General features: G+C 38.2%; 1 protein-coding gene across 1 annotated transcript in view; it reads left to right on the forward strand.

Annotated features, from left to right (window-relative positions):
• ermp1 (endoplasmic reticulum metallopeptidase 1) overlaps positions 1–25,091 on the forward strand; it is a 38,122-nt gene extending 13,031 nt beyond the window's left edge. Inside the window, exons 7-15 of the mRNA XM_088912169.1 lie at positions 8,049–8,261; positions 9,547–9,767; positions 14,310–14,484; positions 15,163–15,353; positions 16,560–16,712; positions 16,910–17,112; positions 17,275–17,390; positions 17,692–17,855; positions 18,238–25,091. Of these exons, the coding sequence (XP_088768295.1) occupies positions 8,049–8,261; positions 9,547–9,767; positions 14,310–14,484; positions 15,163–15,353; positions 16,560–16,712; positions 16,910–17,112; positions 17,275–17,390; positions 17,692–17,855; positions 18,238–18,405 (1,604 nt within the window). The 3' untranslated portion in view covers positions 18,406–25,091. The remainder of the gene's footprint in view (positions 1–8,048; positions 8,262–9,546; positions 9,768–14,309; positions 14,485–15,162; positions 15,354–16,559; positions 16,713–16,909; positions 17,113–17,274; positions 17,391–17,691; positions 17,856–18,237) is intronic.
• The last annotated feature ends 806 nt before the right edge of the window (positions 25,092–25,897 follow it).

The following is a 25,897-nucleotide window of genomic DNA, read 5'->3' on the forward strand; positions in this document are numbered from 1 at the left end:
CCTGACCTCCTCCCTGTAGGCCCTCTCATCATTGTCTGTGATCAGACCTACAAGTGTGGTGTCATCGGCAAACTTGATGATGGAGTTGGTGTTGTGTTTGGCCTTACAGTCGTGGGTATAGAGGGAGTAGAGCAATGGACTAAGCACACACCCCTGGGGGACCCCAGTGTTCAGAGTTAGTGTGCCTGAGGTGTGGTTTCCAAGCCTGACAGCCTGAGGTCTGCCTGTCAGAAAGTCCCGAATCCAGTTGCAGAGGGTGGTGTTGAGACCCAGTGCACTGAGTTTCTAGACTAGTTTCTCTGGGATGATAGTGTTAAAAGCTGAGCTGAAGTCGATGAATAGTAGTCTTGTGTATGTGTTCTTTTTGTCCAGATGGGATAGGGCCGTGTGTGTGGCAATGCAGATTGCGTCATCTGTGGATCTGTTGGACCGGTAGGCAAACTGGTACGGGTCCACTGTGTTTGGGATGGTGTCCTTAATGTGCTTCATGACCAGGCTCTCGAAGCACTTCATGATGACAGGTGTTAGTGCCACTGGTCGGTAGTCATTAAGACATGTCACTGTGGTTTTCTTTGGTATTGGGATGATGGTGGTTGTCTTGAAGCAGGTGGGGACTACGGCTTGGGCCAGAGATATGTTGAAAATGTCTGTGAATACACCCGCCAGTTGATTGGCGCAGGCTCTGAGGACGCGACTGGGTATGCTGTCGGATCCTGCAGCCTTGCGTGTGTTCACTTTTAGCAGAGATCTCCTCACCTCATCTGCAGACAGTGAGAGCAGCTGGTCAGCTGCGGAGGGTGCAGTTCTGATGACTGGTTCTGTGTTGTTGGCTTCAAACCAAGCTCGTTAGGCAGGGAGGCATCATGGGCAGGTGCACAGATGTTCTTCCTCTTGTAGTCTGTGAGGGCCTGTATACCTTGCTACATGCGCCTTGGGTCATTAGTGGTGAAGTGTTCCTCTAATTCCTGTTTGAGCGTGTTTTTTGCATGTTTAAAACCATTGTTAAGATTGATCCTGGCTGACCTTAGTTCTGATTTATTGCCCTATTTGAATGCTGCATCCCTTGCTTTGATTAGGGTGCGAACCTCACTGTTCATCCATAGTTTCTGGTTAGGAAAGGTTCTTATTTCTTTTGTGAGTGTGACATCGTCAGCACATTTCCTGATGTAGCTAGTGACTGACGATGCATATTCCTGTATGTCGGTGTATGATCCCTGTGTGGCTGCCTCTTTAAACACATTCCAGTCAGTGCATTCAAAACAGTCCTGCAGGACCGATTCAGCTCCTTCAGGCCACACTTTCACCGTCCGGAGCGCTGGTTTCACGCGCCTGTGCAGCTGTCTGTATGCTGGGAGGAGAAACAGTGATGTGGTCTGAGTTTCCACAGTGGGGGAGGGGTACTGCCTTGTAAGCGTTCTGAATCTTGGTGTAAACATGGTCCAGAGTGTTTTCTCCTCTCGTTGGGAAGGAGACATGCTGATGGTATTTTGGGAGAACGGATTTGAGATTTGTTTGATTGAAGTCACCCGCGACGATAAAGGTTGCGTCGGGATGTGCAGATTCCTGTTTGTTTATTGCAGTGTGCAGTACCTCTAGCGCTTCTTTGCCATTAGCGTCAGGGGGGATGTAGACGGTGGTGATAATAACAGTTGTAAATTTCCTCGGCAGATAGAAGGGGCGCCACTTGATCATTAAAAATTCCAGAGCAGGTGAGCAGTGTTTCGTGATGGTAGATACATTGTTGCACCACGCGTTGTTAATAAAAATGCACACTCCCCCAACCCTGGTTTTACCGGATTCTGTAGTTCTGTCCACGCGGAAGGCAGAAAATCCGTCTAGGTGTATTGCCGAGTCCGTAATACTGTCTGTTAGCCATGTTTCAGTAAAAAATAAAAGCGCAGCATTCTTTAATTTTTCGTTGTGTGGAGAGTCTCAGTCTGAGATCATCGAGTTTGTTGTCGAGGGATCGGACATTGGCGAGTAAAATGGTTGGTAAAGGATGTTTGTTCTGTTCAGTCTTTAGTCTTGTTTGTAGCCCAGCTCGCTTACCGCATTTCCGTTTTAAACCATTAAAACCATAACGCCTACAAAGGACAGAATAAGGTAAAGCTGCCTTCTAAACTAAATAGATTTCAACCTGAGGTTAAATCTGTCTCTGTGTAAACCTAGATACCACCAAATGAATAAGAATCTCCATATTTTAAAAATGCACCCAATAACCAGTAGAAGCCATTTTTAACTAGTAGAAGATTTTTCACTCCGGAAGTAAGAGTTACCTAAAAAACACAGAATAGCAAGCTCTCTTAGCAAGGGTCAAATACTTCACTCCAATCTTGTCTTTATGGATGATCTGGACAAGGATCTCTCGCCTGGCACGCGCTTTATCTTCTGTGTCCTCTTTTATCCTCTCTTCTCCTCTCTCTTGTTCTGTTCCGACCTCTCCCCTCTTTGCCTTTTTGTCCCACACATTTGACACTCTGAATCATTTACATAGAACTTAATTAACTAAGGCGAACCAGAAGATTGTTTTGATCAGTGTGTCTCACACCCAACACAACTAAATAAACATGCCTCGTTTTGAAGATCTAGGAGGTGGAAGAACACTAGTTAGGTATTACCCATTGTCTTTAGATTCTTACAGACACTTACAATAGTCTCATAGTCACTTACAATAAGTAACAATATCTGTAACAATAGGTTAGTGATACAGTGTTACAGCAAAAGGTAAAGAGAAAAACATTTAACATTAATTGCGTAAGTATTCTGATCTGTGAACTCAGTATTTTATATAAGCACCTTTGGCAGCAATTGCCACAAGTCTTTCTGGGTAGATCTCTCCTTTGCACACCAGCTTGGAGCAGTTTTTGCCCTTTCTTCTTGACAGACTTGATCTCAAGTTGCTTGGATTAACAGTATTTCCACAGATTCTCAAACTCGGGTATTAGGGCCTCTTGAGGACATACACTGAAATGGCTTAAGAATAAGAAAGTGAATTAGGTATTTAGTGAATTGTGCTTTAGGTCATTTTCCTATGAATTGTGTCCCAGTTTGAGGTCAGAAGCAGTTTTACCCCTAAAATTTGCCACTACTTTGCTTCATCTACAGTATGTTCTCATCAGTCTTTACAAGGTTCATAGTCCCTGCTGATGAAAAGCAGTAACGTACGTTTTCCACCATCGTGTTTGACAGAACATAAAAAGAGTTACAAAATGAGAGGAGGTCCTTCGGCTCATCAAGCCCGGTAGTATCCTGGTAGTAGTTTATTATGGGCCGCTGTGGTGACTCTGTGGCTAAGGATCTGCACTGGTGGCTGGAAGGTTGCTGGTTCGTATCCTGCGGCCAGCAGAGGACTTCTACTCCACTGGGCCCCTGAGCAAGACCCTTAACCCCAACAGCTCCAGGGGCGCCGTATAAATGGCTGACTCTGCGCTGTGACCCTAAGCTTCTCTCCCCGTTTGTGTGTCTCATGGAGAACAAGCTGGGGTATGCGAAAAGACAAATTCCTAATACAAGAAATTGTATGTGGCCAATAAAGTGATCTTAGCTTATCTTATCTTAATTGATCTGAGGATTTCAACCAGGTGTTGGCTTCAATAACATAGCAGGTTAGCATGTTCCATACACCTACAACCCTGTGGGTAAATAACAGCATCTTTTCTGGTTTTACTTGCAAGCCTCGTCGTTTCCTTGTTGTGACCTCTTGTTCAGAAGGTCGAGCTTATACTGTATGTGGTTGCTCTGCTCTAGAGTAATTCCAGAGCAGAAATATCTTTTCTATAATGTTGTGATCAACATTGTACAGAATATTCTTAACGAGGTTTACTAGTGCGTCAAACAATTTTAACATCCCTTGATTTAGATTCTACAATTTTAACTGTGTATACCAGCATTTTGTTTGCCTCTTTAATTGCTTCGCCACATTGTCTAGAAGATGCAAATGACAGCATTTTCCATTTTGTATTTTTAATTTGATTTAACTACCTGCATGCAATAGGCTGCACTTGTTTACATTAAACATAATGTGCCAAGTGTTTGTCCTGTTTTGAATTTTATCTAAATCTTTTTGAATTTCGCTTGCTGCTAAAATGTTTGCTACTCCTTCTTTAATTTGGAATTTAAGTTAGCTAACTTGATTAATTTATTTATAATTCTGGAATATAGATTATCGCTATAAATTAGGAAGAGCAGTAGTCCTAGTACAGATCACCTTAATTTGAGTATTCCTTCTTATCTATGCCAATAACAAATTCTCAGTTTAAATTCTCCAGCTGGATAGGCAAGACCTACCTTTTTTAAATCTCTGGTTTAAATTGGTTCCCATTACCTTACATGTAGCCTAATACAGACTCAGTGGTCTATAATTTTTTGTTTCAGTTTTCTCACCCTAGTACAAATCACCTTAATTTGAGTATTCCTTCTTATCTATGCCTATAACAAATTCTCAGTTTAAATTCTCCAGCTGGATAGGCAAGACCTACCTTTTTTAAATCTCTGGTTTAAATTGGTTCCCATTACCTTACATGTAGCCTAAGACAGACTCAGTGGTCTATAATTATTTGTTTCAGTTTTCTCACCCTTTTTATGGATGGATACTGCTTTACTAGTTCTCCAGACCATGAGCCCCATTTTCAGGGACTGTTGCAAGACTAGCATTAGTGCCTTCTGAAGAGCATGTCTGTAGCAACACTGTCCCTTAGAGATTCGTAAGAGGGATGGTCTCACAAGAAAAGGACTCTGTGCTGCTTGTGGAGGCAGAATTCCCATACATTTGTACGAATAAAACAATTTAAAAAACAGGTTTATTAAGAAAATAAGAAAAAATACAAATTCAGAATTAAATTGCCAGTTATTTTGGATGTACTAAATAAATAAATATATTAAATATAGAAAAACAAATGTTTTGTGCTATAATTATAACCCAATAGATGAACTAAGAGAAAACATCAAAGCTAAATTGGCTAGCCATCCATGAAATATTTAAGAGTACATTTATCAGTAAAATTATCCAAAGTGTTTAATTCAAATTGCAACCCTGTAACCAGTAAAACATAAGATGACTTTCCTGGCTCTGGTCTAACCCCCTTCTCATGGGGTTCTAGAGTGGAAGTTCTTGAAATAAATGTCCTGCCATGACTATTATACCTTTTTCAGTCTCTTCCAGTAATCTACAGAAGATAAATGATTTCAAGATTCTTTTGGAATGGAAAATAGTCAAGTATTGAATTTAAATGCTGCAATTAACCAAGGATTGAGGTGGTTTAGCCTAGCTACTGTATGTCTAAAATCATATTATATATGATGAAGGAGATGAAGTCTTTGATCATTGATGAATTTCCAGTACAGATGGGGAAAAATATAAAAGCCTTTAACTTGGAGAAAGTTGTTAAAATATTAAGGTGGATATCATTTTTTAAGACTTGAACTATGAGAAGGATTACAGCGCTAGCTACCATCTGAAAATCTTTGAAGATTTATCACAACCATAAAACCTGGAATAAAAGACTAGAGATACCTCCAAATTAGGCACTATGTAAATGGTTGGATAAAACAAACATAGATCAAGGTAATAAATTTCTTTACAGTTTTATACCTGCTTATCAGTTAAGTAACCAGAAGAAGAGTATATTAAAAATGTATAATAATATTGAGTATATGAAAAAAGATTCAGTATAATATATTATAATGATACAACATTTTCTGCAGATCTGTGGAACATACTGTGTGCATATTTTAACAAAGCTTTACAAGTTCACAAATGGAGAAGCCTCTAAAATTCAAGCAAAATGAAAAGGAAGCAGTTCACAATGTTGAAGAACAAGTAACTACTTACGCATATTCTGGTCATGCCTGAAAATAAAACAATATTGTAATATATAATATATTAAACCTACCATTTCAATTCTCAGTGATATATTTGAGTAATCTTACTTTTGATTACATTTGATTACATTAATCAAAGCTAGAAATATATTAGGAATTCTTCAGTAAGAAAATCTTACTGAAGAGTAGGAGATTAAGGAGATTCATATAATGGAAAAGATCACCTTTTCTCTTAGGATACATGTGGAGAACAGATACTGACAAGCTTGGATTACATTTATGACCCCATTGAGACCTGATTTTATTCTGTGAAAGAAGATGAAGCAGTTTTTTTTGTGGGGATTATTATGTTATGTTTTTACTCATTATATTTCCACATGTAACCTCCCATCTATGCTGTCATAATGTAAATGGATAACTATCAAATACATAATATCATTGTAAAAATTACTTTATTTTTTATATATTCTATGTGCAAAATCTTTCATCATTAAATAAGTTTTAAAAAAATCAAAACTATCAAATGACAAAAAATTTAAATGGGATTAACCTTTAGATCAAAAAGACAAAACCAATATCCTGAGAAATTTATAAGAAATTGAGCAGAAAATAAATATGGGTTTAACCTTTGCTTTGGGAGGATAGGTGGCTCTGTGGCTAAGGATCTGTTCCTGTAGCTGGAAGGTTGCCGGTTCAAATCCTGCAGCCGGCAGAGAAATCCTACTCCGTTGGGCCCCTGAGCAAGGCCCTTAACCCCAGCTGCTCCAGGGGCACGCTACAATGGCGGACCCTGAACTCTGACCCCAAGCTTCTCTCTCCCCGTCTGTGTGCCTGTGTGTCTCATGGAGAGCAAGCTGGGATATGCGAAAAGACAAATTCCTTAAATAGGGGTTTAAATACCTTTTTCCCTCATGTGTGAGATTGTATTCCATACAGAGGGGTTATGGATGCATAGCAGTAACTACATAACTTTGCTTAAAGAAATAACTGCCTTAGCTACACATTCTGTACATCAGCACATATAGAGGGACCTAAAGCAATAAACACAATATGTGCACAATATGCACAATATTTCTACCTCACAATATGATTCCAGCAGTAGTCTCACTAAAAATCCTCAGTCTGGTGCACGCACATTTAAAAAAATCAGAGAATGCTTTCCAGTGAGACACGCCTGACCACACCAAGGCAAAGTCATGGGGCAAATATCTGCTTGTCTCAATCTCTTCTTAAATACAATTGTTTAGACACCACTAGATCCCGAATATTTATTCATGTCCCGTGCTTCTTCTGACTGAGTGATTCGCTATGTTGGGCTTTCAACAGATGTAATGCTTTTCATTTTGAACGGAATGTTTCAGTTTTGTCTTGTTTGACCATGTAAGCTTTTGCCACGTTTCCAGTATCACTTAGTTGCTTTGTTGCAAACCCCATGTGAGATTTGAGATACTTTGTGCAGTGTCCAGGATATACTTGACCCATGGTCATTCCTGACCTCACAATAATGTCCCTAACCAGTTCCTTTTTGAATGGCTTCACTTTGACTATATGATCAAGACAGTGTCTTTTGCCTTTTGCTTCTTACTGATCGACTTCACAGTGCTCAAAGAGATAATAAGGTCTTTGAAATGTGTTTATGCTCTTCTAATGATCTCTTCTTCTACCTTTTTACAATTTTACAATACAATTTTGAAATATCTCTGGTCTTTGTGGTTGAATCTTTGGTTGTCTGACTGACAGAGACAGACGTATCTTTAGTATTTATTTTGAATTTCATGTGAACCACTGTTATTACCCTCAGAGACCATTACCTAATTGTATGGCAATTAAGGCAATATTGTGCACTTCAGTGGTGGATTAAGTAAAGCCCCTCCTGTGTGTTGAGCACTTCAGTATCCTTTGGGGTGTAATGTGTTGCATAAATACTACTAATTGTTGTTATTACTAGGAATCAAAAGAGCTAGATGGTCCCAATGGTCTCATCCTGTGTCTAATCCTTTCCATGCTCTTATGAATATATCTTTCACCTCCTTTGCTTATACAGTATGTGGCTTGTCATGCTAAGGTGGAACTTTATTATGTTCCATAATAATAACATACAAATTTAATAATGTATTTAAAATTGCAAACCTTCTATGATTTAGAAAGAAATATTATGCGGTTTTATTTGAATATTAGTGTAACAGCTCTGATTACCTGCAGTGACCCAGCTTTTGCGTTTGTCACAGGTGACAATATCCTTGCTGTAGTGAAGCACCTTGCCCTGTCAGATAAATTGGCGGATTCCTCAGAGTATCGCCATGGCAACATGGTCTTCTTTGATCTCTTGGGAATATTTGTGGTGGCTTACCCAGCTCGGGTGGGAACCATCATCAACTACATGGTCGCCGTGGCAACTTTCATATATTTGGGAAAGAAACATTCACTTTCTAGTAATGCAGGTGAGTGCCCAGGTAGCATGCTGTGACTTTGTTTATGACTTTCTTTGTTCACTGGTGTTTTATGGGATATATCATTTACTGCTACTAATCCTGCACCTACTTATAATGAGAAATGGTGCTTTCAATCCAGCTATCACAAACTAGTTTGATATTTTTAGCATTCAAATATAAAATTAAAAGTAAATTAAAATTTGAATATTAAAATTATGCCTAAATTAAAAAAAAACTTAGATTTTGGCCTTTACTACAAGTCTAACAAAGAGAGGTTTTCAAGCTGCTTTTAAGCACAAAAGAAAAACAGTTGCACAGTTTGCCAGTGAACTTGGGGAACAGGAGACATTTTAGATTCAAACTGTTGAGAAGACTAAAATAACTTATATTCCCTGAGCTCACTTAATTCTTTAAATCTACGTCACCAAAGCAAACTAAAGCCTCTTACAAAGTGGTTCATTATTATTCTTTGCTGATCTCATGTCCCGTTCCTAACTGCTGTTAATCTGACGGAACATTCATTAGAAAGCTGATCACAATATTTCATTTAAAAAGAAAATAGAATGTGTGGACTCCTAAAGAGGGAGTAGAGAAGCAAAATGAGAAATGCCCAGTGGCACATTTTTATACGCTGTGATAAAGGGCTTGAAATGGTGAAATAAAGAAAACATGAGAAGTGAAAAGCTACTAGGTCTGGAGGAAAGTTTTCAAAAGGTAGACCACAAAAGAAAATGTGCAGTGCCACTTGTATGCCAGATTATAACAAACAAGACTAACATGATTTTCTTGGGTTGGTTTTGTATCCACCATGGTTCTCACTCTTGTAAATTATTTTTTAGAAGATCCAAAAATCTTTGTGATACCTAACCCTTTTAACATGTACTGGCACCACTGGAGGAGATGCTTGTCCTTCAATTACAGCACTGCAAAACCATCAAGCTCCCAGGAGGTCACAGGTGTTTCTGGTGTTGTCAAGAGCTGAGAGAGACCTGGCCTACTAATCCTACCCTCCCCTTGGCAGTTCTCAGCCACTCACGATCACTGCAGTTTGTGAAATCCTGGTCACAGTGGGCTAGCTACATGACACAGGCTTGAACCGGCAATCCTAGAGCTCCATCGACCTCCCAAGTCACCTCAAATGTGTTAATATGATTAACTGACATGTCAAGAGTTTCTTGGTATTGTAGAGGGTATTAACAACTGTACTGAATGCAGACATACTGTATGAGTCAATGGGAGAGGGAGGAGCCTGGTTCTCTGCGCTGTGACTGGGGGTATGTTTTCTATGCCGCAGGAAGAAGATGTGTGCGAGAACTGGTGTATGCTGTTGGCGTGGCCATCATGAGTTGGTTCATCACCCTGCTGTCTGTGCTTATTGTCGCTTTGCTCGTGTCTCTCATGGGAAAAACCATGTTCTGGTACAACCATTTCTATGTGTCAATCTGCCTGTATGGCTCTGCGGCGGCCGGCAAGATGATACTCATTCACACACTGGCCAAGAATCTCTACTATGGAGTGAGTACTCTTCAGTTTTCATGTTTTCTGCCCTCACGATTTTAAGACTAAAAACAGCCATATTGTTTGTTTCCTTTATATTTGTAGCTCTGTATTTTTTTTTAATAAAAAACATACTAAAGACTTATACACTACATTTAGACTTTACTAAGTGTAAAATAATATTGTGGCATGTTCTTCAGAAATTTGACTAGCTTAGTAGCACTTACTGAGAAGTGGTGGAAGCCATTGGATGTGATTGGAGTGTGGGCAGTTCAGATCCTAAATGACTTGTCAATGGTGGTGATCATGATTGCAGCCCGCCATACAGTCACTGACATTTCTCATAGTAGAGGTTAGTGCTCATTGGAGGAGGAGCGTGTCCTTCACTGAACAGGTTAAGGCAGGCATGAAAGATGTATTAGATGATTCTTGAAAGTTTATTCAATATACATAAGCTTTAAATATTGTTCTTGTACCTAAAAAGGTGGAATTTAATGGGAAACCTTTTGACTTAATACACACATCTTTAATTTAATGTTGTTGCGTTTTAGGATTGACAGAGGTGTTTATATTTGTGTTGGTTTATAAAGAAATATTTGTCATATAAACATTGGATCTTACTTTTTAATAAGATGTTAACAACATAAAGATGTTCACAAAATTCTGCACAAATTTAAATACTTAGAAATATCAAAACAATATTTAATTACTGTACTGCAAATATAAAGGCATTGTGTTCTGACTGAATGTCAATATAGTAGAATTTGCTTTCAGTTTATATCGGTAGAATGTAATACCAAATATTTTTGTGATGATTCTTCTTCTTACAAGATTACAAGTCTGATGTGTCACAATACATAACTGATATGCACATGTGATTTTCTAAGAAACTTTTATGACTTGGTCTTTTGAGTGTTGCCGTGTTTCTCATAATTAGCCTTTTCATGATTGGTGTTTCATATTTTATATTTGTAGTTTTGTTTTTGGTATTACTCTGTAAATGTTGTAGTTCTGTAAGTAAATGTCATCTGTTGCATTTGTCCAGTCCTGAATTGGCCCTGAGCTGATATCTCCTTGTTCAATATTATTGATTTAAATGAGGAAAAACTGCTGTGCTGATATACAGTAGATCTCTGAGGTGCCCTACCTATGCCTTCATCCCAGTTTGAGTATTTACCCCTTCTAAGACAGGTAGGCAAAAGCAGTAGGAAAAGAGAAGGAGGAAAAAGAACAGAGAGAAGAAAGAGAAGAGACAGAAGAAGAAGATTAAGAGAACTTGGTCTCTCTGATAGGAAGCTCTGATTTTCTTCTGATTAGTGGATGCATTTTTACAATTGGGATATAGATTCCAGTTCACTTTGGGAGCTTCTGGATTCATAAGAAGAGAGATTCAAGTCTTGGTTATCTTCTTTGTTTATCTCTTGTTGGCCTGTTATGCATTGTATAGGATTTCTGATGTCTGGGATAGAAGTCTTGAGTTTTTCTGGTTGGTGAAAATGTAAGCCTCTGAAATGCCTTGTTTGTTCATAGGGGTAACTTGTATTGTAGTATGTTTTGTGTGTGTTGTTTATTTATTTGTGTGTCAAGATATTAATAGATATTTGTTTATTCCAGTTTGTCACTCATTTATTACTCTTTTTCCAGAGCTGTGCCAGAGAACAAAGAGCTCAAGTGCCTCTTATACCAATAGCACTAGTATATTCTTGGCATATCTTCTTCAGTTTGGGGGTTATGATTTTTTTCTTTTAATTATTGGTTATCTTTAACCTCTGTATTCTATTTTCTTAACCCCTATTTATATCTATATATGTACTGTATATATAACTTGCAGGTGACATGGTGGGGCAGTGGTTATCATCGCTGCCTTGCTGCTGGGGCCATGTGTTCAGTTCTGGACGTTTCCTCCGACAGTCCAAAGACATACTGGTAGGTTATCAGGCCCTGGTGTATCTCGTCCAGGGTGTACCCTGCCTTGCACCCATTGCTTGGATGTAGCAGTTAGAAATGAATGAATGAAAGGATGGATGGATATATAACGTTCAGATAAATAAAAAATAGATTACAAATCTTATGAACTAGGTTTTGCTTAGTTCAAAGGTACAGTAGTCAAAGCTGTTTTGTCTTTTTAATTAAACTTCTTGACTCATCTTTTCTTTAGCTTTATTTTTTTAACGTTGTAACAAGCTTGTTTTTTTGTTGTTAGTCATGACTGGTGCTTTTAGTGTTTCTTGTGCCGTTGAACATAAGTTCTTCAAAAACATTTAATGTAAGGTTTGAAATCTGTTTAAATGAACTGTGGTTTAAATGTCACTAGTTATTCATCCTCAGAAATCTTTCAGCTGTGCCATGAATGGAACCTCATGCTTATGCTGAGGTGCATGGTAAAAGATGCTGTATAAATGTACCTTATCATATAAAATAAAAGAATATATAGGCAACACTGTTAAGATTATACATCCGTCCATAGTCTAACTGCTTCATCCATTTTAGGATAGCTTGGGATCTTGGCAAGCAACGGGTGCAAGGCAGGGTAGACTCTGGACAACAGGGCACACACAGACACACTCAAGCACTCGCACCCTAGAGCCAGTTTATTTTTTAAGATCACTTTATTGACCATATACAATTTCTTGTAATAGGAATTTGTCTTTTTTTGCATACCCCAAGTTGCTCTCCATGAGACACACAGACAGGGAGAGAAGCTTGGGTTCAGAGTGCAGGGTCAAGAATTTATACTGCGCCCCTGGAACAGTTGGGGTTAAGGGCCTTGCTCAGGGGAGTAGGATTCCTCTGCCAGATACGAACTGGCAACCTTCCAGCCACGGGCGCAGATCCTTAGCTACAGAGCCACCACACCGTTTTTATTGTAGTAAAAAATATTTTTTATTTTTGAACTATGCAAAACCTAGTTCATAAGATTTGTGATCTATTTTTCCCAGAAGCCAAGTAACCTAGCAGTCTCTGGACTGTTGGAAGAAACCTACATGAACACGGAGAGAGCATACAAACTCCACACTGCATACAGGATATATATCCTATATCCCTTTTTTAAATATCTTTGATTAGTTTCACTGCACCTTCTTGTATTGGGTCGTCTTTATCCTGCTAACATTCTTTTTAGGCTATGAGCTGTTGATATTTTGCTATATTAAAGGTAGAACACTAATATTTGCATGAAATAGTCTTTGCTGTGAAACAGTGTTGTCATGTTTTTGTATTTGAATAGCATATCTGTACAGCAGTGTTACAGTGAAAGTATTTTCATGTCTTCATGGTTTTATTGAACCACATATCATTGCTTATTGTGAATTCATGCAAACCTTTATGTGCCAAATGCAGTATAATCTTCAAAATAGAAGCAGTATTTGCATAATGCCTGGGTAAACCCTGCCATCATTTGTGCAAAATTTGAAAATCATGGGGTTTTTACTTTTTCACAGTCAAGTGTCAAAGGAGTTCCCCTTTTCTTTAAGCTGATACGAGAGAAGTGGATTTAACATATAGAAAACTGTCTAAGATAAACTAGTAGCAACATCTTTTACATTCATGAGCTTAGTCTGTTAAATTCAGAGAAGCTTCGACCTTGAGCCATTTCTTGCTGAATTTTATCATTGGCACCCAATCATTCACATTCAGTCAAGCTGCTAAACTTGTTGGGGACTGTATAAGCCTGGTTTCACCTTGCCATGCATTCTTTTATATAGATCAATATAATCTACAGACATGGTTGTGTTGCAACGTTTTATTCATTTATCCACTTTTTCTGAGTATCAGTTATTTCTGTTTAGAAAATATGATTCTTCTCAGGACAGTACTTACTGTACATGAGAGTACTGATGGAACAGTGTGCTGTATACTGTACTTATTCAAACCATGCTATCACGAAGAAAACACTTTTTATATTTTATGTAAAAAAACATATTGCAATAAAGATTTATATATATAATATCCCAAGATGTACTCCAAGAGGTTTTTTTAACAGGAGCAACAGGACTTTAGCTGTAGTTTATTGCATTTCTTCAGTGTTTCCCTTTTGTATCACTGCCTGTGTGAATGTTTGTAATAAAATTTGTAATTTGGTTGTTCATTTATTTTTCATTCAAATCCAATTTTTGAAAAACATTTATTGGGCCAAGTTACATTTTGTACTAGTAAAATGTAACTAGAACACCATTTCCAAAACATTGATTGTAGTAAAAAATATTTTTAAGTATTTTAATTTATGTCAATGGCAGGGATATTTGTACACAAAAGACAACCTTACTTTCCCCTCATAATCTACAGAATGAGGTAGAGATAACAGTGAATTTCAAAGCTTTTTATTACAGTGAAATATTTGCCTAACATTTTCTAACCATCAGCTCAACTGCTTGTAATTTTCCATAACAATTTGAATTTGAAAAAATCTTTCATGTTTTTCTTTACCTACAGTATGTTGTCAATCTACATTGTTTCCGTCTTCAAAGTTTTTCATTTTAGTTTGAAAAGAAAGAGAAAGCACTTCTGACTAACGTTTGTTTCATCGATGTGTTGATACAAGTGCTTTGCTGTGTTCTCCAGAATGTTCCGCGCCTGCAGCTGGGGGAGCTGTATTTTGATGTGAGCCTGACTCTGTGGTGTTGTGCCCTGGTGTTCCTCACACAGCAGGGCCTGTGCTCGGCCTACGTCCCCATGCTCATGGTGGCCTTCCCGCTTCTCATAAAACTGCTGCTCTCTCAGGAGTTTAAGCAGAAAGGTGAAGCTCCACTGGCCTTCTTCTGTCTGCTCAATTTTCTCTGCCTTCCTCTTTTCCAACCCCCTCCCTTGTTACATCGTATATGTTGACTGTAGTTGTTACTATACATATAATTTTTTTCTAACACTTTCACTCTACTCCTGTGTTTTGTCACTGTTTTCTTATTCCTGCTTTCCATTTATACTGTCGTCATAGACACATGCCCCTACTGTCACAAGATATAGTTATTGGGGCTCAACTTGCAGATTAATAAATTATCATTTCTCTTGTGTGCCAGAGTTTATCTGACTGACTCTTTTAATGCTGACTGACATTCAAACTCTCATAAATACTACATAATGACATGTCATACTGAAAATGGCAGAGCAAGAAGAAATAATGTGTAGATAATGTATAAAAAATATGAAAATGGGTGTTATTGGCATTCTTTGAGTATTGGGTGGAAACATAAAGCATTTTGCAAGTATTTTTGATCATTGCTCAGAGCAATTAAAAACTTGAAACAAGATTGTAATTCATCTAGGTGGGTTGTGGCTTGTCACTGGTGCAACTTGCCATGCCAGGTAAAAAGCATGAGGTATTTGGACCCAAGGTTTGAAAAGTTTTGTATTTTCTGCTTTGATGTGATCAACAGATGAATCCACTGAATCTGTTCTTCCTTTCTCCCCTCCCTCTAAGGTGCCACACTAAAGTACTCAGTACTGTACCTATTTGGCCTGACTCTGCCCTATGTGCATTTCATGTTTCTCATCTGGGTGGTGTTTGAGATCTTCACACCCATCCTGGGGCGCAGTGGCACAGAAATCCCACCTGACGTGGTGCTGGCCACCCTCATCACACTGGGCACCATTTTTCTTTCTTCCTACTTTGTGAGTATGCTGCCTCCTCAGAGTCATGGGACCACTTGGCCCATCTAGCTTGTTTGCTTGTTAGTAGTTAATTGGTCCAGGTTTCTCATCCCGCCATTCCTTGAAGGAAGCCAGATTTTCCATAAAATCTAAGAAAAATTTCCACTTTGTTAATGTTAATGTTGGAATTCATCATCAGGAAATGGATTACATATTATCTGAAATAAATTAGTCACATTTTAAGTTGTTTTTATGCTTTAATGCTTTTAAATATTTCAAGACACTGTTGTACTGAGGAGTAATTCAAAGAGTGCAGATAAGCTGTATATGTTATAATAATTGTTCAGTTCAGTGGATGGATGTATTGATTCAGTAACTACAGACACACTGACCTTTTAACCAATTCTTTTGTTTTTGCGTAAATCAGCAGCATGCAGTAGATGCTCCTTTTTTAGAGATGTTGATGTAGAAAGTTTTTCAATGCTCATTACATTTTTGTTGAGAAGGACTGACTTTTTCCAAGGGATTGGAACCAATGCCAATGTCAAATTCTAAATTCCAGCATTACAGCATGCTAAGGTTCCAAGCTTTCTTTTCCCTTACATTCTTTACAGAGGGTTAGTGTCACTTTACTTTACTTTACAGTGTCAAACTCAGCCTTTCATTTTGTGTATTTTTGTGATTTTACATGTTGGTTTGTTATCATTTGAGAATTGTGCAATGATAATTTGCCGATTATGCAAATGTTGTTCCATCCGTTGGTGTGTAGAACACCTGGTGGAGTTTTGTGCAAACATTCACTCAGTTATGTGGTTTGTGATGTAATTTGTTCATCTACTTGTGATTTTATTTATTTTTTCTTTAATTGTGTCAAATTATTGATTTGCACCAGTGAATTAAAAAAAGCATATTTGGTTTCTAGTTGTATAACCCAGGACCTGTGCTGTTTAAAGATTGCTGAGATTAGTTGCTTCCAGGGACACCTGGAGGATAATAATGGAACTACCAGTTAGGAGCCTGAAAGTCAGGAAAAATGCCAGTCCTCAGTCAAAGGTATTTACATTTCTGTTAGGAAATAAAGGATCTCAGTAATCTATACCTGGTTTTGATATTGTCAGTCCTACGCAGAGGCAAGGCACAGAGTTGAATGAGCAGATTTGTGGAACCGTGATTCATATCAAAGCATTGCTTCAGATCTGTTTGGCCTGAGTCTTCTTTCTCTCCCAGCTGCACTTCATTTATCTGGTCAGGAGCACAAAGAAGGTGTTGGCAGTGCTTGGTGCTGTCTTTGCTGTGGTGCTCGTGTTGGTTTCCTGTGGCCTGTTCTTCCCTTACTCTGACAATCCTACTAGCCCTCGGCCCAAGCGCGTCTTCCTGCAGGTAACAGAGATGACCAGTCCACCTCTGGACACTGCATTTGAAACTACTTATTATTCATTTCAACACTTTAAGATTTTTCTCACCAAAGACAATACATACCACATTAAGACATGACAACTCTAGTAAATTAACCATTTAAAAATGGAATAATTAAAAGATTCTTAACAAGTTAAACCCTGTAACCCATGTGATTCTAGCACACCACTCGCATGTTCCACGACCTCCATGGCCAGGTGGAGAGGAAGGACTCAGGGGTTTGGATCAATGGGTTTGACTACACGGGGATGAGGTACATCACACCTCACATCCCTGAAATCAATGACACCATTCGGGCCAAGTGTGAAGATAGCCACCCTTTCTGTGGTTTCCCGTGGTTTCTGCCTGTCCGTTTTCTTGTCAGGTGCGTAATCAACAGCATGAAACTATTTTAAATCATAGTAATCTGGTCTGTGGGAGATTCATGAATATGTCAAAAACATGATGCAGTTTTAAAATTTAAAACAGAATGAACTGCCCAGACTGCCTCTCCTGCATCTTCAGTTTTTAGAGTTTTCTTTCTCAGGAAGAATTGGTATCTGCCTGCTCCAGAGGTGTCACCAAAGATGCCACTCCAGTTTCAACTGGTGTCCCGGGAAGAAACAGACTGGGGTACTACTAAGCTGTCCTTTGAAGTCACAGGTAAGAAGAAGCTGCTGGGTCTCAGAGCAGATGTATCTGGTTTTGTCAAGTATTTGACGTTGTTGATTTGGTATTGTGACTAGGATGCTCCTTAATGATTAGAAATTACATTAGACAATTATTATTTTTTATTTTGGAGGATGCTTCTTCCTTATAAAATTCTACTTTTAAAAATATGACAAGGAACTCCTTGTTAGGGTGAAATATTTTAACTCTCACTCTCCTAGTCTTTATTGTTTACAACTTTTCTCAATTCTGAGGTCTGAATATTTTTTTATTTTTCTGCTTTCCCATCCTCAAGGGCCCTGCCATATGTCTCTCTACCTCAGGCCCCACAGTGGAACACTGTTGTCCGGCTGGTCATTTGGAGATTTCACTCCACAGTTTGGCCTCGAGGGGGAGTACTTCATCTTTTACTCCCACGGCCTGGATGCTCCAGCCTGGAAGTTCTGGATTGAAGTTCAGGTGATTTTCTCTCAGGGCACACCTCGGTACTGTCAGAAACATGATTATCAAAGCATGTTCACATTGTACTTTGTAGTTGTGCTTGAATTAGGTTTGAAAAAATCAGCTGGTGCTCAAACCTGCACTTTGATGCCTATAATAGAGTCACACATAAAATAAATGATTTAACTGTTTAGTTTATTGCTGTCCCTTTGTTATGAAACACACTACCTTGATTCATCATCTGATTCTTTTTAAATAACAGTGTTTAGCAACTATGTTTGTAAAACTCTGCAGACTCCTGCAAACTCCTGTCAGAAGCCCCACATTAATAGTTAATTTTTCAGGAGAAACCATTTGTGATGAAAACCCACAATCTCCTGCAATGTCTCTCCTATCCCAGGCCCCCAAGTCTGAGTCTGCTGATGGAATGATCACTGTTGCTATAGCGTCTCACTACTTCTTTGGGGAGGATCAGAAGACACCACAGCTTGCAGACTTACTGGATCGCTTTCCTGTCTGGACCTTCCCTTCTTACTGGGTCAGCACTTACCACCTGTACAAGTACTAGAGCCTGCTAACATTTTTTTAAACAAGCATATTTATGAAAGGGTTTTTTGGATATCTGTATTCCATTTATCTGCTAATGGATATCCTTAGTGTTTTTAAAGTCATGTTCCCCAAGTAACTCCTTTTGTGGAAATCTGCAGGTCCACAGTAGGCTACAGCAGAGTCCTTGCCATTTTTGTTACATTTCTCACTCCCCCTTTAAAGATTACATCTTGAAAAGTAGAGGAGAAAGAAGACTACCAGTGCTTTATCTTTGCAGCCTTCCCAGGGATCACAGTTAGGTCTGTAAACAAACTGGACTCACATGTGTTAATGGGAATGATGGCTTTTAAGTCCACATAAGCATGCCTCTGCAGGCATGCCACATGGCTCAACCAGTAAGAGCACTCTCCCGAGCACAGGCTGACCTCTGTGAACACAGGTTCGAGCCTGGGTCGCCTCACTAGTCCCTTGTCTCAGTTGGCTGAGTGCTCCCAAAGGCGGGGAGGACTGAGTCGGTTTGCAGTGACCCTGCGGGCTTGTGGGGCTGCTCTAGTCAGAGCTGAGCCTCCTGCAGGGGGCTGTGTGATCGGTGATGTGCAAAAAGAACGAGCAGTTTGAATGTGGACGCGTCGGAGGAGTCTGTTTTTTAGAGACAAGACATGAAAACACACAATTGGCTGTTCCAAATTGAGTGGGCATAAAAATAATCAAAGATTCTAAATTTGTCAAAAACAATTGAACTGTGCTTTGGCATTTAGGCAATTCAGAACACATTATACGAGATTGTTTATAAAGTATTAAAATGAATCTTGATTTAAAGATAAAGTATTTCCTGTATAATTCAGGTAGAGTATATATTGCATAATGTGGAAAAAGACCTCAGTGGTATTTACAGTACTAGCTGTTCTTATACACTGTACTCTAGTATTGTGATTTTAGAGCTTATCGTAGGACATGTATTACCTCATTTCCCCTTTTACTGAGTGTGTCTTATTGACCTGACTGCGGACGTAACATTGCTCATACTGTTGTCCAGTGGAATAGTTTTCAATCCTCTGTTAGCTAGTTAATTTTGAGTGGGGTGCTACTGGCTTTGCACTTCCCTCTATTACCACTACAATGGAATTTTATGACCAAAATATTTTAATAATCACTTTTCAATGTTCCTTTATCTTTTTTTATGCCAATTTAGAACATACAATGTTAAGAGGCTTGTTCATTTCCTGTAACCTCAGTCTACAAGCTTGTCTAGTTACATTTTTTCAGTCTTGTCTCAACAGCCTGGGATGCATGTAAAGTAATATTAACTTGTTTAGCAAAGTTCATATAACACGACAAATCTATAAAAAAATTGCTGTATACATTTTATAACAGGTTGTTATGGCATGTTACAAACTCTACTTGCTACATACATTTAACACTATGCCGAGACACAGTATGTTTATTTACTGTATTTTGGAGTTTGCTATCTTGCACTCTAGCTAAGAAAACAATAATTATGTGACTGGTTTAATTTTTCATTTCATATAGTTTTGCTTAGACTGTGTTGGCAGGTAATACTTTGACAATGAATTTTTACTACTGTACAGCACTGTACAGACAGTGACTATTGGAGGTAAAAAGAGTATTTATCTTACAAATTGCATGGAAGTCATCTTTGTGCCAGAAGTCCACCACAAACAGTTTTTCTCACAGCTGCCTTGTGTGTCTGATATGTTAAATATATTCCTACTTTAGTACTCTGTATTTTTCACACATTTTAAACAAACAAAAGGGAGAACATAACTGTATTTTTAGTAGTCATTCAGGAGAATTTTCTTTTCTGGTATCTTAGTCCTTTTCAGATTATAAACATTTGGGAAATGATTACATACAGTGGATATAAAAAGTCTACACACCCTTATTAAAATTGCAGGTTTTTGTGATGTAAAGCCAGAAATCAAGATAAATCATGTCAGACATTTTTCCATCTTTAATGTGACCTTGCAACCAACAAAATTCAAGAGAAAAACAAATAGATCATTATTAGGGAAAAAAATTGAAATTAAAAAACCTACAACACACCCTGGTTGCATAAGTGTGCACCCCCCCAACTTATACTTTGTGGAAACACTTTTTGCATTTATTACAACAGTATGTCTTTGTGAATAAGTTTCTCTCAACTTTGCACACCTGGACTTTGCAGTTTTATCCCACTCTTCCTTACAAAAAAGTTCACGCTCCTTCAAATTGCTAGGGCATCTCATGTGCACAGCCCTCCTTAGGTCATTCCACAGGTTTTCTACTGGGCTTTGACTGGGCCATTCCAAGACTTTGATCTTCCTTTTCTGAAGCCATTCCATGGTTGATTTGGATGTGTACTTTGGGTCGTTATCATGTTGGAAGGTGAAATTCCTCTTCATCTTCAGTTTTCTGACAGAGGCCAGCAGGTTTTATGCCAAAATCATTATCCCATCTATCTTGACTAGAGCCCCAGTCCCAGCTGAAGAGAAGCAGCCCCAAAGCATGATGCTGCCACCACCATACTTCACATTAGGTATGGTGTTCTATGGATGATGGGCTGTGTTGTCTTTGCGCCAAACATATCTTTTAGAATTAAGGCCAAAAAAGTTCACCCTTTGTCTCATCAGACCATAAGACTTTTTCCCACATAGTTTGGGGTGATTAGATGGGCTTGGATGTTCTTTTTTGTGAAAAATGGCTTCCATCTTGCCACCCTACCCCATAGCCCAAACATGTGCAGAATACGGGAGATTGTTGTCACATGCAAGGAGTGACCTGTACCTGCCAGAAATTCCTGCAGCTCCTTTAATATTGCTGTAAGCCTCTTGTTGTCTCCCTGATAAGTTTTCTCCTTGTCCTGTCATCAACTTTGGAGGGTCGTCCTGATCTTGACAATGTCCATGTGTCTCCACTTATTGATAATAGCCTTAACAGTGCTCCAATGCCTTTGATATTCTTTTATCCCCCTCTCCTGATCAGTACCTTTCAACAATAAGATCCCTTAGATGTTTTGTCAGCTCCTTGCGGACCATGGCTATCCCAGTAGGATGCAACCCGAAAGTTTCAAGGAAATCCTACAGGAACAGCTGATTTTTATTTGGGGTTAATCAGAATCACTTTCATTGATGGCAGGTGTATGCTTCTTACCTTTGGACATGATTTTGAATGTGATTGGTTAACTCTGAACACAGCTAAAGCCCCCATTATAAAAGGCTGTACACACTTATGCAACCAGGCTGTTGTAGGTTTTTTAATTTCAATTCTTTTTCCTAATAATTGCCTATTTGTTTTTCTCTTGAATTTTGTTGTTTCAAAGGTCACATTAAAGATGGAAAATGTCTGACATGATTTATCTTGATTCCTGGCTTTACATCACAAAACCCTGCAATTTCAATAAGGGTGTGTAGACTTTTTATATCCACTGTATGATCTTCCCCTTCTCTTTGAAGTCACTCCTTACATAGCTGTCAACAAAAAGAACACTCTAGGTTTAGGGCCTAAATGACTCTCTAAAGGGCTTAAATGACTCCAGTAGCCATTTACACGATGGCTGTATATCCAGTACTGTTGGGAACGCAGAGTGTAGTGAAGTACTCTGACAGTAACACAACCCCTAAATTTCAGCCAGTACCTAAACTTAACTCTAAAACTAAACTAAACAAACAAAAGTACCTATGTGCATAGTTTTGTTTCTGGAGTTCTTGAATGCCGTTGAACTTAGATGGGTTCTGTTAAAACATTTAAGTTTGGCTTGGCCATGTAAAAAATGCTGAAAACCCCAGCACTTCAAGACACAAAAAAGACTCAATTTGAGCACTGAATAAACCTTACACTAAGTCTTCAAACAGCTTTTACTGTCTTCTTTTTGTCCGGGAGGTTGTCTTCTAGCTGCTGTACTGTAGGTTACGTGAATGGGGTTCAAGTGGTAAAGCCACTTGCCCAAGACCAGATTGAACTCATGGATCTGAAAAAGTGACATGTTACTAGTTGACTCTGACTAATTCCTCAGTCATGAGGGTAGGGCTGGGCTCTGTCAGCTCCCAATGACAGCATGATCGCTGTGTCTTCCCTGGTGCTTGCAGTGCTGCTAGTGAGGTATGTGTCTCCCCTACAGTCAACGATAAACCTCCTGCTGTACATGGGGCTGTGAGGAGTTGAAAAATGAGTGGTTTGAAAGTGGGTGGGTTAAAAGAGTGCGTTTGCAGGGTTCATAGCAGTTCACCGAGATGCAATAAACACACAATTGGCCATTCTAAATTATGCAGGTTTATAACACAAAATAATTTAGAAAAACTTGAATGACTTGCTCTTGAAATCCTAATTTAATTGCAATAGTGGCATTATTAATAAATGCAGAGCACTGCTTTTAGCCTTCCTACAAGGAATTTATGCAAACAATACACTACTGTTTGCATTAAGAGATTATTTTTATACTATGCAGCTGATGATGTGGAGCACAGGTCACATGACCAACTTCAGTTTTGTATTTTAAGACTATCAGTAGATGCATTACTGGTGAACTGCAGGTTTAATTTTTCGAGAACAAAATCAAATCAGGAATAAGTGTTTAGGGTGAGGTAGTGTTGATTTATGTTTTTTTCTGCTTTGTTCAAGATTATTTGTATTTCAGAATTGCTCCAATAACAAGCACAAATCCCACTTGTAGTCAGAATGTGTAACCAAGTTGAAATGATTTGCTTCAGATTAATGGATTTTCCAGCTGTAGTTTTGTGCATAGGTATATACAGTAGCAGTAATCACAACAAACAACTCAGATGTTTTAATTTACATTTGAGAGGTTTTTCAAATGAGGATATGTTGAACATAAATCAAATTGAACTGTATGATCATTTTCTTAGTAATGAGGAAATTCCTAAATCTCTGAGCAAAGACCGTATAAGAAGACAGTATAAATTGCAACAAAATTAGATATAAATGTTTTAAATCAGATACATGGTAGCACTTTTGGAGAAACTTGGAAAAAGTACTCTTTTTTATGTGCATGTTGGGTCTGATAGTTTAGTGACTGAACTTTAACATGCTATTGTCACATTGTCAGGAATAATTCTTGTGGATTTAGTGAGAAATGCGTCATTTGGCCTTGCTGACATAGAGGTGTCGGGCGTAAATATTTTTTGAATGTTTTCGAATTAATTTTTCAGGATTTAATAAATAAAGTTACTATATTTAAATTCTGTAGGTCTCACTTAAGCTTCTTTCTCAATAAAGAGGATTTTATGCAATTATAAGCTTATGGAAAGAGTGGACCTTATTAACTTTTGTGAAATTTTCTATAAAAAACTAGCTACATTGGCACTGTAACTGGAAAATAATGGTTTGTACTGTATATAAAAGTGCATAATGAGTTAGCTTTATGATCATATACCTGACAAATGTGTAATTTACTGCACATGTTGCAGAATAGGACATGTATTGCAATATTAGGGTCTGTAAGGCTAGATTTCCATAGAATAAATTGATCTTGTTTTCATTGCTATATGTTATTTGGATATTTTGTTTAGAGTGGTGTTGTATCTGCAGAGGCCTTAGATCTTAGGCCTTTGACCCTCAGAGGTTTGTCCGGATATGCACTTTTGTCCATTTGTTATTGTGTTCTGAACATCCAGTAGCTGTTAATGAGAGAAAAACATAACTGTTTTTTTACTGATGCTTTTGGCTTTTTATTTTTTGTAGCATTTTTACTTTGTTTATAGTTGAATGGTTTTATATTTACAGTATATATAATATCCAAGTATTATTTATATAAAATAAATTCTAAAATGTTTTGTGTTCACTGTATTTATTCAGATGTGATTAAATTGTTACATGTTTAATAATTGTATTTGATTTGATGGATTATTGATTGAAATGTAACAAATTGCCATGATTTTTTTAGGCAACCTTTTGTCTTTTTTTAAACTGAGTAGGAAGTATTTGACCATAATTGTTCAAGCCAGAAAATACATCTTCTCCTGTTTATTCCAGTGGTTTTGTGGCTGGGCATAACACAAGGGCTCCCATTGGGATGTTGAAGCTCTTCCATGAATTGTACTGTATATTATTGTGCACTGAGCTCTTCCCCAGTGTAAAGCAGTATCAAAGAAGTACCAAACAAGTATTTGCTGTCCTGCTATCCTTTGTGATAAAACGACCTGGTCATACAAATGTACTGTATGAGGAAGAATTTGTGATTGTGAAGCTGTTGTACTCCTTTAACTTTAATATAAATTGGAGTTATATATCAAAGCTTCAATCGAAGACAATAAGAGTTTTAATCTACAATGAAAGACAGTTAAATCTAAAGTAATGTTAGTTGCTTTTGATTAATTAAAGGGCTGACAGAGAATCAATCATTGAGAGCTACAGTGTATGCTATTAATATTATTGAGTCAGATTCTATTTGCATAATTAAGATTTTTTAATTAGACCCAATTTTCTTTTTTATGTTTGCAGGGAGCATCAATATTTTTAAATCAACTAGTATTTATCCATATTAAACATTCTTTGTGGCTCAACTGAGCAGTAGTCCGATAGACTTGAATTTTTTTGTGCACTCACAACTATAACTCCATGTAACCAAAATTTAAACAATAAATGGTGTTCTAAATGATTGCTTTTGGAATGATGTGTATGTGACATGTAGCCTGTAATATATAAACAATAAATGCCTAAAAGTGTGAAAATAAAAATATTCTAATCAAACAATTCTGCATTCTCTTCTATATATAAGATTGTCCATTCCACGGTAAGTAAACAGCTCTGAAGGTTTAGTATAGATAATAGAAGCAAATTTAAGAGTTAAATATTTGTTTTAATTTTAAATTGCCAGAGATCGTTTTTCTCAAATAATCACACAATTGGGACCCACCATTTACATCTTCAGGTCTGAACTCACGGCTTCAAACCCTTTGACCACACAATGGAGAAAGAGGAAGAGCTCCTCTCCGCTCTGTGGTGATTGGATGTAAGGTGTGTCCTTGACCTACTGTACAGCCCAGCAAGCCTGTCAGTGTGGCTGGAGGTGGCCGAGGCCATTGCGTTGCCCAGCAGAACCTGTCTGAGTAATCCCAGCCCCTCCCTCTACACTGCCACTTGGAACTTGCAGTCACTGCTGATGCCTGGCTCACAGTGTGAAATCTGCACTTGGACTTACAACTCTGCCTGCTGAGAAGCTCGCTGCTTCTGATTTTTAAGCATCTTAATTTGAAAATGGACATACTTGCTTGCCACTGGGCTCTGGGGCTGTTCACTCAAGTGAAAGACAACGTTTGTGGGAGATGGCGATTTCACAGGCAAATGGTTCATCGTGCAGCTCCTCACTGGTTCATTTAGGGAAAGAGTGAAGCTGCGAATTGGCATCCATGGTTTAGCAAAATGGTTCTTGTTGGACATTACTACAACTGTCTGCACCTTGAGCATTTTCCTTGTCTGGAAAAAAATGGTCTTTTCAGGTGGAGAAGTGCGAATTCAATTCACCAACCAACTTAAAATGAGTATGTAAGCCAGAC

The sequence above is a fragment of the Atractosteus spatula genome, chromosome 3 (assembly GCF_055471065.1).
Source record: "Atractosteus spatula isolate fAtrSpa1 chromosome 3, fAtrSpa1.hap1, whole genome shotgun sequence".
Classification (NCBI taxonomy): domain Eukaryota; kingdom Metazoa; phylum Chordata; class Actinopteri; order Semionotiformes; family Lepisosteidae; genus Atractosteus; species Atractosteus spatula.